The following is a 13,162-nucleotide window of genomic DNA, read 5'->3' as shown; positions in this document are numbered from 1 at the left end:
GTAGCAGTGGTAAGGTGTTGGGACTGCTGTTGAGACAGCTTTATGTAGGCCGTAACAGTTTGTGGGCACCGTTTGTCACCATTTTAGTGCAATTAATGTATTGTTTAGTGTTGTGTTGTGGCTTTGCTGGCATGCATTCATTTTTTGGTTTTTTTGTTTGCCCAACCAAGATTTACATGCTAAAATCGCCAGTGATGATATCTACCAGTAAATGCTAACTAAGGCAACAATGGGTTTTCAAGTGTTGGTTAGTAGGCTATTTGTGAAGCGCAACTGTCATCATGTGCTGTTTGCATCAGTGGCGTAGACATGGTTTAAGCATTGTTGTGGACTTAGACCATCACATTTTTGTATTTTTTCTATAAATTAAAAAGTGTGATTTTGAGAGTGAAAATCTGAAAAATTTATAGGAAAACTCATAATTTTGGGGGGCAAAATTAGAGTATACCCTCTTCTCCAGGCTCCACTACACCTCTGCATAGGACCGATGGAAAGACAGTAGTCACACACAGCATGATGTTATTAAAGCACCACTACACCACTGTATTGGGCCGATGGAAAGACAGCAGTCTCACACAGCATGATGTTAAATCACCACTACACCACTGCATAGGGCCGATGGAAAGACAGCAGTCACACACAGCATGATGTTAAAGCACCACTACACCACTGCATAGGGCCGATGGAAAGACAGCAGTCACACACAGCATGATGTTAAAGCACCACTACACCACTGCATAGGGCCGATGGAAAGACAGCCGTCACACACAGCATGATGTTAAAGCACCACTACACCACTGCGTAGGGCCGATGGAAAGACAGCAATCACACACATCATGATGTTAAAGCACCACTGCATAGGGCCGATGGAAAGACAGCAGTCACACACAGCATGATGTTAAAGCACCACTACACCACTGCATAGGGCTGATGGAAAGACAGCAGTCACACACAGCATGATGTTAAAGAACCACTGCACCACTGCATAGGGCCGATGGAAAGACAGTAGTCACACACAGCATGATGTTATTAAAGCACCACTACACCACTGCATAGGGCCGATGGAAAGACAGCAGTCACACACAGCATGATGTTAAAGCACCACTACACCACTGCATAGGGCCGATGGAAAGACAGCAGTCACACACAGCATGATCTTAAAGCACCACTACACCACTGCATAGGGCCGATGGAGAGACAGCTGTCACACACAGCATGATGTTAAAGCACCACTACACCTCTGCATAGGGCCGATGGAAAGACAGCAGTCACACACAGCATGATGTTAAAGAACCACTACACCACTGCATAGGGCCGATGGAAAGACAGCAGTCACACACAGCATGATGTTATTAAAGCACCACTACACCACTGCATAGGGCCGATGGAAAGACAGCAGTCACACACAGCATGATGTTATTAAAGCACCACTACACCACTTCATAGGGCCGATGGAAAGACAGCAGTCACACACAGCATGATGTTAAATCACCACTGCACCACTGCATAGGGCTGATGGAAAGACAGCAGTCACACACAGCATGATGTTAAAGAACCACTACACCACTGCACAGGGCCGATGGAAAGACAGCAGTCTCACACAGCATGATGTTATTAAATCCCCACTACACCTCTGCATAGGACCGATGGAAAGACAGCAGTCACACACAGCATGATGTTAAAGCACCACTACACCACTGCATAGGGCCGATGGAAAGACAGCAGTCACACACAGCATGATGTTAAAGCCCCACTACACCACTGCATAGGGCCGATGGAAAGACAGCAGTCACACACAGCATGATGTTATTAAAGCACCACTACACCACTGCATAGGGCCGATGGAGAGACAGCAGTCACACACAGCATGATGTTAAAGCACCACTACACCACTGCATAGGGCCGATGGAGAGACAGCAGTCACACACACCATTATGTTAAAGCACCACTACACCACTGTATAGGGCTGATTGAAAGACAGCAGTCATACACAGCATGATGTTAAATTACCACTACACCACTGCATAGGGCTAATGGAAAGACAGTAGTCACACACAGCATGATGTTAAATCACCACTACACCACTGCATAGGGCTGATGGAAAGACAGCAGTCATACACAGCATAATGTTAAATGATAAGCAGTCCATAAACTCTGACGTAGGTCCCAATCATAATACAAAAACACAACCATTAAGCATTTTCCAATCAAAATGTACAATTATTACATCCCATTGCAAAACAGATTTCTCATTTAGCACACAAAGTAACCGGTGACCTAAAGTTTAAAGTGGAACTGACAGCGTTTGAACTACTTTGCAGAAATGAAACAAATAGACAATAATAGTCAAAAAATATCAAATTCCCAGTTTATGCTACAAAACCAACTTAAGAGGTTTTAAAAATAGGTTCTATTTGACTCAACATTCCATGACGTACGCTAAGTCATTGTTGGCAGAATAGATGGATGCAGTTCAATGAATTATTAATATAATTCACCAATACATTTCTTGGTAGTCCAAAAAATATTGCTATCAGGTTGTAAATCCAGGCTGGCCTGGTACATTGTTCGCTGCCTCCATTCGGGATGCACTATTTCAGTTTCAATGACTCAATATTCTGGCCAAAAATAGACAAATGTATCTAAGGCTGGGAATGTCAATACAATCAAACTAAGATGAGAAAAAATAAAGACCTTCCTGACCTCTCAGAGGGGATCAGCAGGCATTTCAGATTACTCTGACGTTTTTCTTGCGCTGAACCTAATGATTTATGAAAACATGCTTGCTGGGTCGATGTCCTCATTACGGTTTTACAGACGTGTTTGATACTTTATGTGCACACTTTATTTGAATATTTATGAAATGCACAGTGTTATATTTGGTAACAGTTACTTGTTTTCTCTTGACTCCAACCCCATTCGATGCATGGATGTGGTTGTAGCAATTTCTACATAAGGGTGTTAATGAAAAAAACTCACAAAAGCTCTGACGAAGGCTGATATGTAAGAGCTTATTAAAGAGCATTGATACTAGCAAGAGCAGTGTGCGGGTTTCTTATTTTGTCCTCATCTTATTCAACTGTTACCATGCACCTACAACAAAGACAGCTCAGATGAGCGAGTGCCTTTTGAATACAATCAAACTAACAAGGGCAATGATCACAAGTCAGTCATAATTTGGCTAATATGCTAGTGTATCTATTTATGTAGCAAGCTAAAATCAGGGAGCCTAACGTTAGTAAGATAGCTAGCTGCTAGTAGGATGTCATGCCATGCCCTCATATCGTTTTTCAGTGGCTATACACAGCTAGAGATCCAGGTGTCATTTGGTTAGCTAGCAAGAACTTGAATGACTGTTATCCAGTTAGCATATCTCGGTGTAAACCCTGTCCAACAAAAACTGAAGAGATTAAATTAGATCATTGAAAACAATAATATTATTATTATTATAATAATTATTTTATAAATCCTTAGCCCTTCTTTGAAGGCCAATTGTCCCCGAATGTGTTTGGGTTAGTAATAATTTGTAGAGTGGCTCTATTGTCCCTCAACATGCCTTTATTCACTATTCTGAATGTCTAAAGAATCCACATGCTGTTCTGAAATATGAACACAGAAATACTGGACATTTTGAACTCTTATTATGGTGGTGATGTGACAAAATTACAACATGGTCTTGAATTGGACTTGCATTTTTCTGGTCTCGGTTTTGACTCTGTCTCACACCCCTTTGTCCCATTCCTGGTCCCGGTCTTGACTGGGACTTGATTTGCGTCGGTCTTGGTCTTGAATTGGTCTCGCTTTAGGTGGTCTCAAACACAACACTGCCCCCTCCCCCACCCTTCTACCCCCCCCCCCCCCCCCCATTCATCCAATTTCTCTTCAATTCACACCCATTTACCTTCCTCGTAATCTATTCTACATTCATCACAACAGTCTCCTCAAGTGACAGCTGTTGAGCCTTTCTACAGTGAGGTGAGTTTTCACAATATCTGTACCATCCCTTGGCTTGCACAAATTGATATCACACACGCACACTTTGATAGATCAATCAGATATGTGTGCTCAGATATGCATTCATTATTATAATCATCCCTGCTCAGACTACTCACTGCTTTTTATGCTTACACACATGGACACACAGCACACAGAACAAATAGGCTATCCTCACAGGCATACTGTGTGCATGCTCAATTGTTAGTGATACAAATGACTTCATTTTCAGACTATTCCCAAAATAATGCGTCTGACTTGTCATGGCAGAGTAAATGTCAAGCTTAGTCAGATGTTCCAACTAAATATTTTTTAGGGATAACGTATTTTCTTTATAAAGATCTTTAAAAAAAAGCTCTGACAAAGCTGAATAAACTAAAGTGATACTGGCAAGAGCAGTATGCACGTTTTTATTCCTTTTATCTTTAACTTCAACCCAGATCTCTGGATGTTTTATTACCTGTCATACCCCCCCCCCCCCCCTTCAGCAAATCAAGTCAGTCTGAACACCTGCCCTCCCCCTCCCCAACTAAACACACATACAGCTTACATCCTCCTCACACATGTACAATCTCACTGTGCCTTACGCACGCACGCACGCACGCACACACACACACACACACAATCTCTGGAGACATGCCCCAGCAATACATACAGAACAATTAAGTGTATATACATTTCATTATTCAAAAAAAATATTGGAATATCATTCACAGGCAGATTTGATTAAATCCATCATTACCTGGTTATTTCTGATTCTGATTTCTGATTTCAGTGAAGCAGAGATACACTATCATAATAAAGCATTGAAACAAGCATTTGACCCTTATCAGTAGGGATGACCATTGTGAAAGCACATCTCTAACTCTGATAGAGATAGAGGGGATAGAGGAGAGGGGGTATATAGGTTACATTTTTGGGAATGGGGAGTAATTTTCAAGTTGGCCCATTTCATGTCTGTGTAGTCATGTTTATCTGCCCAGACTTTACCTCTCTCAAGCCACTGTAGTAGAGATGCTGACCAGACACACCGGGATGGCAACAAAACAGAATTCAGACAGCAAGGGATAGCAGCGGGGAGATGGAGAGATAAAGATAGAGCAGACAGGAAGACATGAGTACAAGATGGGCAAAGGAGGAGAGAGAGTACAGCTGCAGATTCTTCTTTGTGCGTCTTTTTCCCCTCACTGTCTACAACCTCTCTCTTCCTCCGTGTGTGAATGTGTTTTGACACCATTCCTCTGCCTCCATGTCGGTGAGCTTTGAGACAGATTGTCTCTCACCTGAAATTAAACACACGGCCAGGTGCCACTCAGATCACACCATCTGTTCATCCCGCCCTCCCTCCCTTCACTTTCCCCCCCTCTCCTTCTTACTTCTATATCTGCTTTTAGGACGCAGCTTGTGTATAGTGAGGACAACTAAAAACCTTAACATTTTCCACCATGGCAGGCAGTGTATAGCTCACTAGATACAAAGGGATGTTGAATATAAATGCACAGGGAGAAAGATAATGACATCATTCAGCTTTATGTATTCAGAAGCGCATTGGTGTATTCGCGTCTTTCAATTACTTTCATGTCATTTCTTTGTAGCGTCAGTGACAAGAGGATGGTGAAGTTAATTATCTGGCAATGCAGGTGGTATTAGATGATGATTACACCACAGCTGGGAGTTGGGGTGAGGATACTACTTGTCTAGGGGGTGGTAGTCAGTGTGTAGCTAAGGAGGTGGTTTTCATCATTGCGGAGGTTAAGATAGGGGACACGAGGGGGAGGTTGTTCTCGGGCGGTTGTACAAGACTTGGGTGAGGAGGTCTGGGAGGGGAGTCACTGGGGAGACGGAAGAGAAGGTTTAGCGATGAGGAACCTGCCTGCTGATCTCCTCTGAGAGGTCAGGAGGGTCAGCCTAATAATATGATTTATATTGCTGCTAGTGCTAACTACCTCTCTGGCTTCCAGACGCCCCTACTAAAACCCATAGTCCCTCACTGTCTCAGCGTACCAGTAAGCATTAAAACCCAACAAAGAATACAACTCAGTAAACCTTAATAAAAAGAAGAGGGAGATGAGAGGAAAATATTCAGAGACTGAGTGAAGGAGGACCAGAACCCTATAGGCCCTGGTCAAAGTTAGTGCACTATATAGGGAATAGCATTTGGAACATAATACTAGTCTGTTTCTATAGAGACTGCAGAGAGAGAATGCCTGTCACCTCATAATCTGCTCCATAAATGTCACTTGGCAGCACACTTGCTGCGTGGTTATGCTCATCAAGCTGCTCTAACTTTGATTTGAATGTGTGACGAGAGAGAGAGAGAGAGAGAGAGAGAGAGAGAGAGAGAGCAGGATGACTAAGGCGCTGACTGGATGCATCATGTACAGGGAATATAGGAAAGCCACCTCTGACCTTCCTCTTGGGCATATCAACTCAAAGGGAAATGGAGCTCACATGTCAGAGTGAGTTAGTTTTTCTGTGGCACACTGTTGTGTGTCTGTGTGTGTAGTTCAGTGAGGTAGAATGCCACTTGTTCCGCATTTTGCTCATGGGAGTGTCCGAGTCCCAAATGCGACCCGGTCTTTCTATGTAGTACTAGTGCACTCATTTTGACCAGGGCCCATAAGGCTCTAGCCAATAGTGCACTACATAGGGAATAGGGTGCCATTTGGAACTCCACCAGTGTGTGCTGTTGAACGTCAGAGAGGGCACTCACCCCTGGTAGCGTCTTCTGCTCGTGCAGTGCATTCTGGGCTTTGAGTGCAGACTCTCGTTCGCAGTATGTCAGGAAGGCACAGCCTGGGGTAGGATTGAGGGTACATTATACCATTAAACATAGGATGTATTTGTATACTGTGATACAACAGTGGACAAAGAGAAATTGCAGCAGGTTGCACTGTGATTTTAAAGGGGAAGTTGTTGTTTTTCCACCAATTCTCTATTTTTTATGTAAATGGCATGTTAAAGAAGGGTCCAGACACCCTTTTGGTTATTTCCCGTTTTTGAAAAACTTACCCCAAACAGCAAATCACTTCCTCATCCTCTTTGTGTAATTTGGAGCCCCCAGAAAAAACATTAACAAAGGCTCCAAAAACACCCAAATACAGTGCCTTCAGAAAGTATTCACACCACTTGACTTTTTCCACATTTTATTGTGTTACAGGCTGAATTTAAAATTGATAGTAGTGTTGATTTGATTTTTGAATGACTACGTCATCTCTGTACCACACATACATCTGTAAGGTCCCTCAGTCGAGCAGTGAATTTCAAACACAGATTCAACCACAAAGACCAGGGAGGTTTTTCAATGCCTCGCAAAGAAGGGTAGATGAGTAAAAATGAAAAAAGAAGACATTGAATACTTCTTTGAGCATGGTGAAGTTATTAATTACACTTTGGATGGTGTATCAATACACCCAGTCACGACAAAGATAAAGGCGTCCTTCCTAACTCAGTTGCAGGAGAGGAAGGAAACCGCTCAGGGATTTCACCATGAGGCCAATGGAGACTTTAGAACAGTTACAGAGTTGAATTGCTGAGATAGGAGAAAAATTGAGGTTGGATAAACAACATTATAGTTAAAAAATATATATTTTTTAATGTAACCTTTATTTAACTAGGCAAGTCAGTTAAGAACAAATTCTTATTTACAATGATGGCCTACCTGGGAACAGTGGGTTAACTGCCTTGTTCAGGGGCAGAATGACAGATTTGTACATCGTCAGCTCGGGGATTCGATCCAGCAACCTTTTGGTTACTGGCCCAATGCTCTAACCTGCCGCCCCTGAGTTACTCATATAGTTACTCCAAAACGAACCTAAATGATAGAGTGAAAAGAAGGAAGCCTGTATAGAATAAAAAAACATTCCACTGCAAAAAATGTGGCAAAGAAATTAACTTTATGTCCTGAATACAAAGTGTTACAGTATGTTTGGGGCAAATCCAACACAACACGGAGTGCCACCTGTCACATTTTCAAGCATCGTGGGGGCTGCATCATGTTATGGGTATGATCGTCATCGGCAAGGATACAGAGTTTTTTAGGATAAAAAAAATTGAATAGAGCTAAGCACATGCAAAATCCAAGAAGAAAATCTGTTTCAGACACTGGGAGACAAATTCACCTTTTTCCAGGACAATAACCTAAAATACAAGGCCAAATATACACTGGAGTTGCTTACCAAGATGACATTTCTGAGTGGCCTAGTTACAGCTCTTACTTAAATCAGCTTGAAAATCTATGGCAAGACATGAAAATGGCTGTCTAGCAATGATCAACAACCAACTTGACAGAGCTTGAAGAATTTTATAAAGAATAATATGCAAATACTGTACAATCCAGGTGTGATAAGCTCTTAGAGACTTACCCAGAAAGACTCAGCTGTAATCGCTGCCAAGGGTGATTCTAACATGTATTGACTCAGGGGTGTGAATTCTTATGTAAATTAGATATTTCTGTATTTCATTTTGCAAAGATTTCTAAAAATTGGTTTTCACTTTTTCAACAACCTGAAAATAATATATATATATATATATACTAAATAATATATATATATATATTATAATAGTTTTTGTGTCTCAAAATCATTGTAATCTGGTTAATGTTAAAAATCTAAATGAAAATGATTGAAATATAAAATTCAACCAGAGAGCACACTTAGGTCATGGGAAAAGGTTGCACTTGACCGTTGCACTTGAATCATTCCCACGGTGATGGCTAGGCCTGCTACGCTATAACATCACACACTATTGCAGAGACTTTGATAATACAGGCCGCAATTGATATGTTGAAAACAATGTGTGGGGAGGCAGAGGCACAGAAACTCACATCAATACCTTTGTCAGATAACACTGTTAAAATGAAGAATTTATGCTATTGAGGAAACTGACTGAACAACTCAAAAACTCCCCGGCTTATGCTCGCCAAATGGACGTTAGCGGTGAGGGCTGAGATGCTCATGCATTAGATGCCCATGCATTGACTTTTGTCAGGGGATGCTATTTGTCTGGGATGCTATTTACGAGGACATATTGTTCTGTCTCACGATTCCCGAGCATGAAACGATATAGGGGATGTTGATGCTGCGTGGCTATATTGACGAAAAACAGATTACATATGGGATTGAATGGTGGGCTTTTGCGCAGATGGGGTTTCATCTATGGCGGGATGGCGGGCAGGCCGGCCGGCCTCTGCACTCTAGTTATGAATGTGTCTCCCTCTGCCATATGGACGCATTCTATGATACACCGAGAGCAACTGGTGGCAAAAGAGCTGAGCACAGAACTGGGGGATGTACTGCAGCAAGTAACTTCAATTGTAAACTACATCAAACCACATCCACTGCACGCACGCCTGTTTACAAAACTATGTGGAGATATGGGATCAGAGCATGACAATGTTCCATTCCACACCAAGGCTTGGATGTTATTGAGGGGCAATTTTGGAAAGATTTTTCGCATTGAGAGAGGAACTGTTGTTTTTCACATATATGTAAATGCGCCTTGGCATAGATTCCACAAGCGTCTGGCAAGAGCAGTGTGCAAGCACCCCATGCTTTCATTATACTTTGTATCACTCATTTACTCAAGTGATTCCTTTATTTTGGCCTGTAGAATGGGCAGAGAAGTATCGCTCGAGATGAAACAAAATGGAAAATACAATTTCATGACACAACATCTAAAGACCTGCATCACCACACTGAGAACTTTGCCAAGGACATATTTGGGTGTTTTTGGAGCTTTTGTTCATGTTTTTTCAGGGCCCCCCATACTAGAGAAAGGGGGATACCTAGCCAGTATGTCACGCCCTGACCTTAGAGATCCTTATTATTCTCTGTGTTTGGTTAGGTCAGGGTGTGAATCGGATGGGAAATTATATGTTTTCTGTTTCTTTGTTTTTGGCTGAGTGTGGTTCCCAATCAGAGGCAGCTGTCTATCGTTGTCTCTGATTGGGGATCATACTTAGGCAGCCCTTTTTCCCACCATTATGTTGTGGGATCTTGTTTTCTGTTTAGTTACTGTTGCCTGAAAGAATTCAGTGTTTTTGTTATTTTGTTTGAGTGTTTTTTAAATTAAAATCATGAACACTTTCCACGCTACGCTTTGGTCTACTCTTTCTAGCACCAACGAGAGCTGTTACACAGGACAACTGAATGCATTTAACCCAACCCCTCAAAAAATGTGAGATCACAAAAAAGGTGTCACACCCTAATCTGTTTCACCTGTCTTTGTGCTTGTCTCCACCCCCATCCAGGTGTCGCCCATCTTCCCCACTATCCCCTGTGTATTTATACCTGTGTTCTCTGTTTGTCTGTTGCCAGTTCGTTTTGTTAGTGAAGCCTACCAGCGTTTGTTCCCCTGCTCCTGTCTGTTCTTGCTCCTGTTTTCTAGTCCTTTCTGGTTTTGAACGTTCTGCCTGCCCTGACCCTGCCTGCCGTTCTATACCATGCCCTACCTCACTGGATTATTGACCCCTGCCTGCCCTGACCCTGAGACTGCCTGCCATTCTGGACCTTTTGCACCCTATCTGGATTACTGACCTCTGACTGCCTTTGACCTGTTGTTTGCCTGCCCCAGTACTAAAAATAAACGGTGGTTTCTTCGACACTGTCTGCATCTGGGTCATACTTGAAACCTGATAAAAGGTATCTGGACCATTCTATAACATGCCATTTACATTAAAAATACAGATTTGGTTGTAAAAAAGAGAACTTCTTCTCTATAATGACACCCTATTCCCTATATTGAGCACTACTTTTAAACAGAGCCCTATAGGTCCTGGTCAAAAGTAGTGCAATACATATGGAATAGGGTGCCATTTGAGACGTAACCCATTGGGTCCGCTGGTCCAAAGACAAGCTGGCAGGTGCACTTATGAAATACATTTATTTATAGGCTGGCCATATCTGCCAGTGGCCATACACCTGTTACATAGATAGCATAGCCTAAATACCCTCAATCATATAGCCTAAACAATGTTTCATGCCTGACAGCTGGGCTATGCATTGTAACTTACAGTAAATGTCCATACTAAGGAAATAGGGATTCAATGCACAGTGTGGGAGACAACGTATTTCTATAGAACTGTGCATTATATAATCAAGTATTTCCCGTGCGCTCTACAGCATAGCCTACACAGTAATTGTTTCCTCTCCCCTTACCTTTGTGCATCCCCGTGTATTTGTCCTTTATCACCGTCAACTCATAGATCTTCCCGAACTGTTCAAAGATGGGTTTCAAGTCCTTCTCCTCAAGATTTCGGGGTATCTGCCCGATGAAGAGCTTGATTGCATCGGCCTCCTTCATTGAGACAGTGTGGGATTGGAGCAACCCGTTGCGCACCGAGGATGGACACTGAAAAGGTGGTGAGAGGGAGCAGGAAGAACCTATAGCTCTTTGGACGAGTTAGAGATGACGGTGAAAAAATTCAACTCCGTCCTGGAGACGAGGAGAGGGACGATAGAGGAACAGATGAGAAGAAGAGCTCTAGACTAAATTATTAATGAATTCTTAAATGTATAATAACTTTAATTTTCTTTACAATTTTTGAAGAGCAGGAGCAATCTGGTGTAGGCTGACTAACAAAAACATCACGGTCACCAGTTGGTATAGCTATGCAAAATATCTTGGAATGTTGAAATTATAATGAATTGCAATTATTTTTTACCTATAATGTTTTGTAATCTGTCCCCAAATGTGATAAATTGATTATAACCAATTATGTTCTGACTCAGATATATATATATATATATAGGCTATACTGTCACGTTGTGTCAACGTATAGCCTCTTCGGTCCCTTTGTCAAGGTGGGGTGACAATAACAATGACTTGAACATAATCTGTAATTTTACACCACGTCAATAGGACAACAAAATAATCACCTACTATTTATCTATGATCCTCCTTCGTCTTAAGGTTCGTTGCTAGCTGAATCCCCCCTTTCTCCTCTGTCCCCTATCAAATCGGGTTTCTTTTCGGTTTGTGTCTATTCTCCAGTTCAATTCATTTGTCTAATGTAGGACCCCTCTGATTCCGTGCCTTGACAAGTTACCCCCAAAAGAGCGCACGTAACAAATCGAGCGACGTCCTTCTTTATCTATAAACATGAGCGTGTGATGCTTTACCCAGTAGTTTTTTAGGTGTTATTTGTGTACAAACCCTGTTTACCACATTAAATACACACACATTAGGATTTTATATAATAATGACAACCTCTGGGATTATTCAAGCGGTTGGTGGTTATCAGGATAGACTCCCTATGATCCAACACAGGAAATGGGAGGTTATTGCTGCCGCTCGCTCCCGCATTGGCTGGCTCTCTGTCTGTCTACTTAGTTGCATTTGACGTCGTAAACCGGTGTCTCCCTCCCGTCGATCTGTTGCTGCCAAAGGGCCAGGGTTCGGGTCTGAAAGCGCGCTTTTGACTGCAACTACAGTATTGCTTCCGTACTGCAGGTTAACTGAATTACGGCTGTTTAAGACAATTCACATGTATTACCCTATAGAGAAGTAGAGAGATATAGTCCCAACGATGCCAGAGATGCGACCCAGTCGTTAAATATTTGTGTTCTAACGGTGCGTTCGTAAATTCCCTCTGGAGTGTCAGAGAGTGCTCAGGGTGCGCTCTGGGCATTCGTAAATTCTGAGAGTTGTCCATTCTTACATTCAGAGCGCACACTGGATGTGGACACTCTGGCCGAGTAGGGTTGACCCGAGTGTTCTGACCTCAACCACAGTCAAGCACCCAAGCTAACTGGCTAACATCGGCTAGCTTGCTAGATACTTCCAGACACAAATGAGAGAACACCTCACTCTGACCACTTTACTCACCCTAGAGCTAGTCAGGCTGTTTTCAAGCTAGAGCATTGGTGACTGTAACTATGCTACTGGCAACAATTTCATTATGTTTTTTTGCCAGTGTTAACTGACACCGGTCATATGTTTGTAAATTCATCAATTAAAGGCCCTACATGGTCAATCCAAAAACTGCAGTGGCCATACAGTATTTACTGCATGCTGCCTATGCAGAAGTCAGAGCAAACATTATTTTGGGATTTAAACAGCAGAGCTGTTGTGAAGGAAGTTGTCAAGGAACTGAGTTTGTGTTTATACAGGACCTCCCACCGCCACCTACCATCAACCAATCATGTCAATGCGGCGATATACTGGAGCC

The 13,162-nt window shown here is 42.4% G+C and overlaps 1 protein-coding gene across 8 annotated transcripts in view; it reads right to left on the bottom strand.

Annotated features, from left to right (window-relative positions):
* LOC110496019 (cugbp, Elav-like family member 3a) overlaps nucleotides 1-12,247 on the bottom strand; it is a 39,034-nt gene extending 26,787 nt beyond the window's left edge. For 6 of the 8 annotated variants that reach the window (XR_002469502.3, XR_016488466.1, XM_021571635.3 and 3 more), the window contains exons 1-3: nucleotides 11,875-12,246; nucleotides 11,151-11,427; nucleotides 6,707-6,789 (exon numbers count right to left, since the gene is read on the bottom strand). Coding sequence is in view for 5 of the 8 variants with exons in the window: in XM_021571635.3 (XP_021427310.2) it covers nucleotides 6,707-6,789; nucleotides 11,151-11,295 (228 nt within the window). In the remaining 3 variants the exon portion in view is untranslated. Of the gene's footprint in view, nucleotides 1-6,706; nucleotides 6,790-11,150; nucleotides 11,428-11,874 lie in introns of all 8 variants that reach the window. The other 2 variants (XR_016488465.1, XM_021571640.3) reach the window with 1 other exon arrangement.
* Between the last annotated feature and the right edge of the window lie 915 nt (nucleotides 12,248-13,162).

This window comes from Oncorhynchus mykiss, chromosome 18, assembly GCF_057628025.1.
Source record: "Oncorhynchus mykiss isolate SJ-2025 chromosome 18, ASM5762802v1, whole genome shotgun sequence".
NCBI classification, from domain to species: domain Eukaryota; kingdom Metazoa; phylum Chordata; class Actinopteri; order Salmoniformes; family Salmonidae; genus Oncorhynchus; species Oncorhynchus mykiss.
Note: the sequence above shows the minus strand (reverse complement) of the source record. Positions and strands in the feature narration are given on the sequence as shown.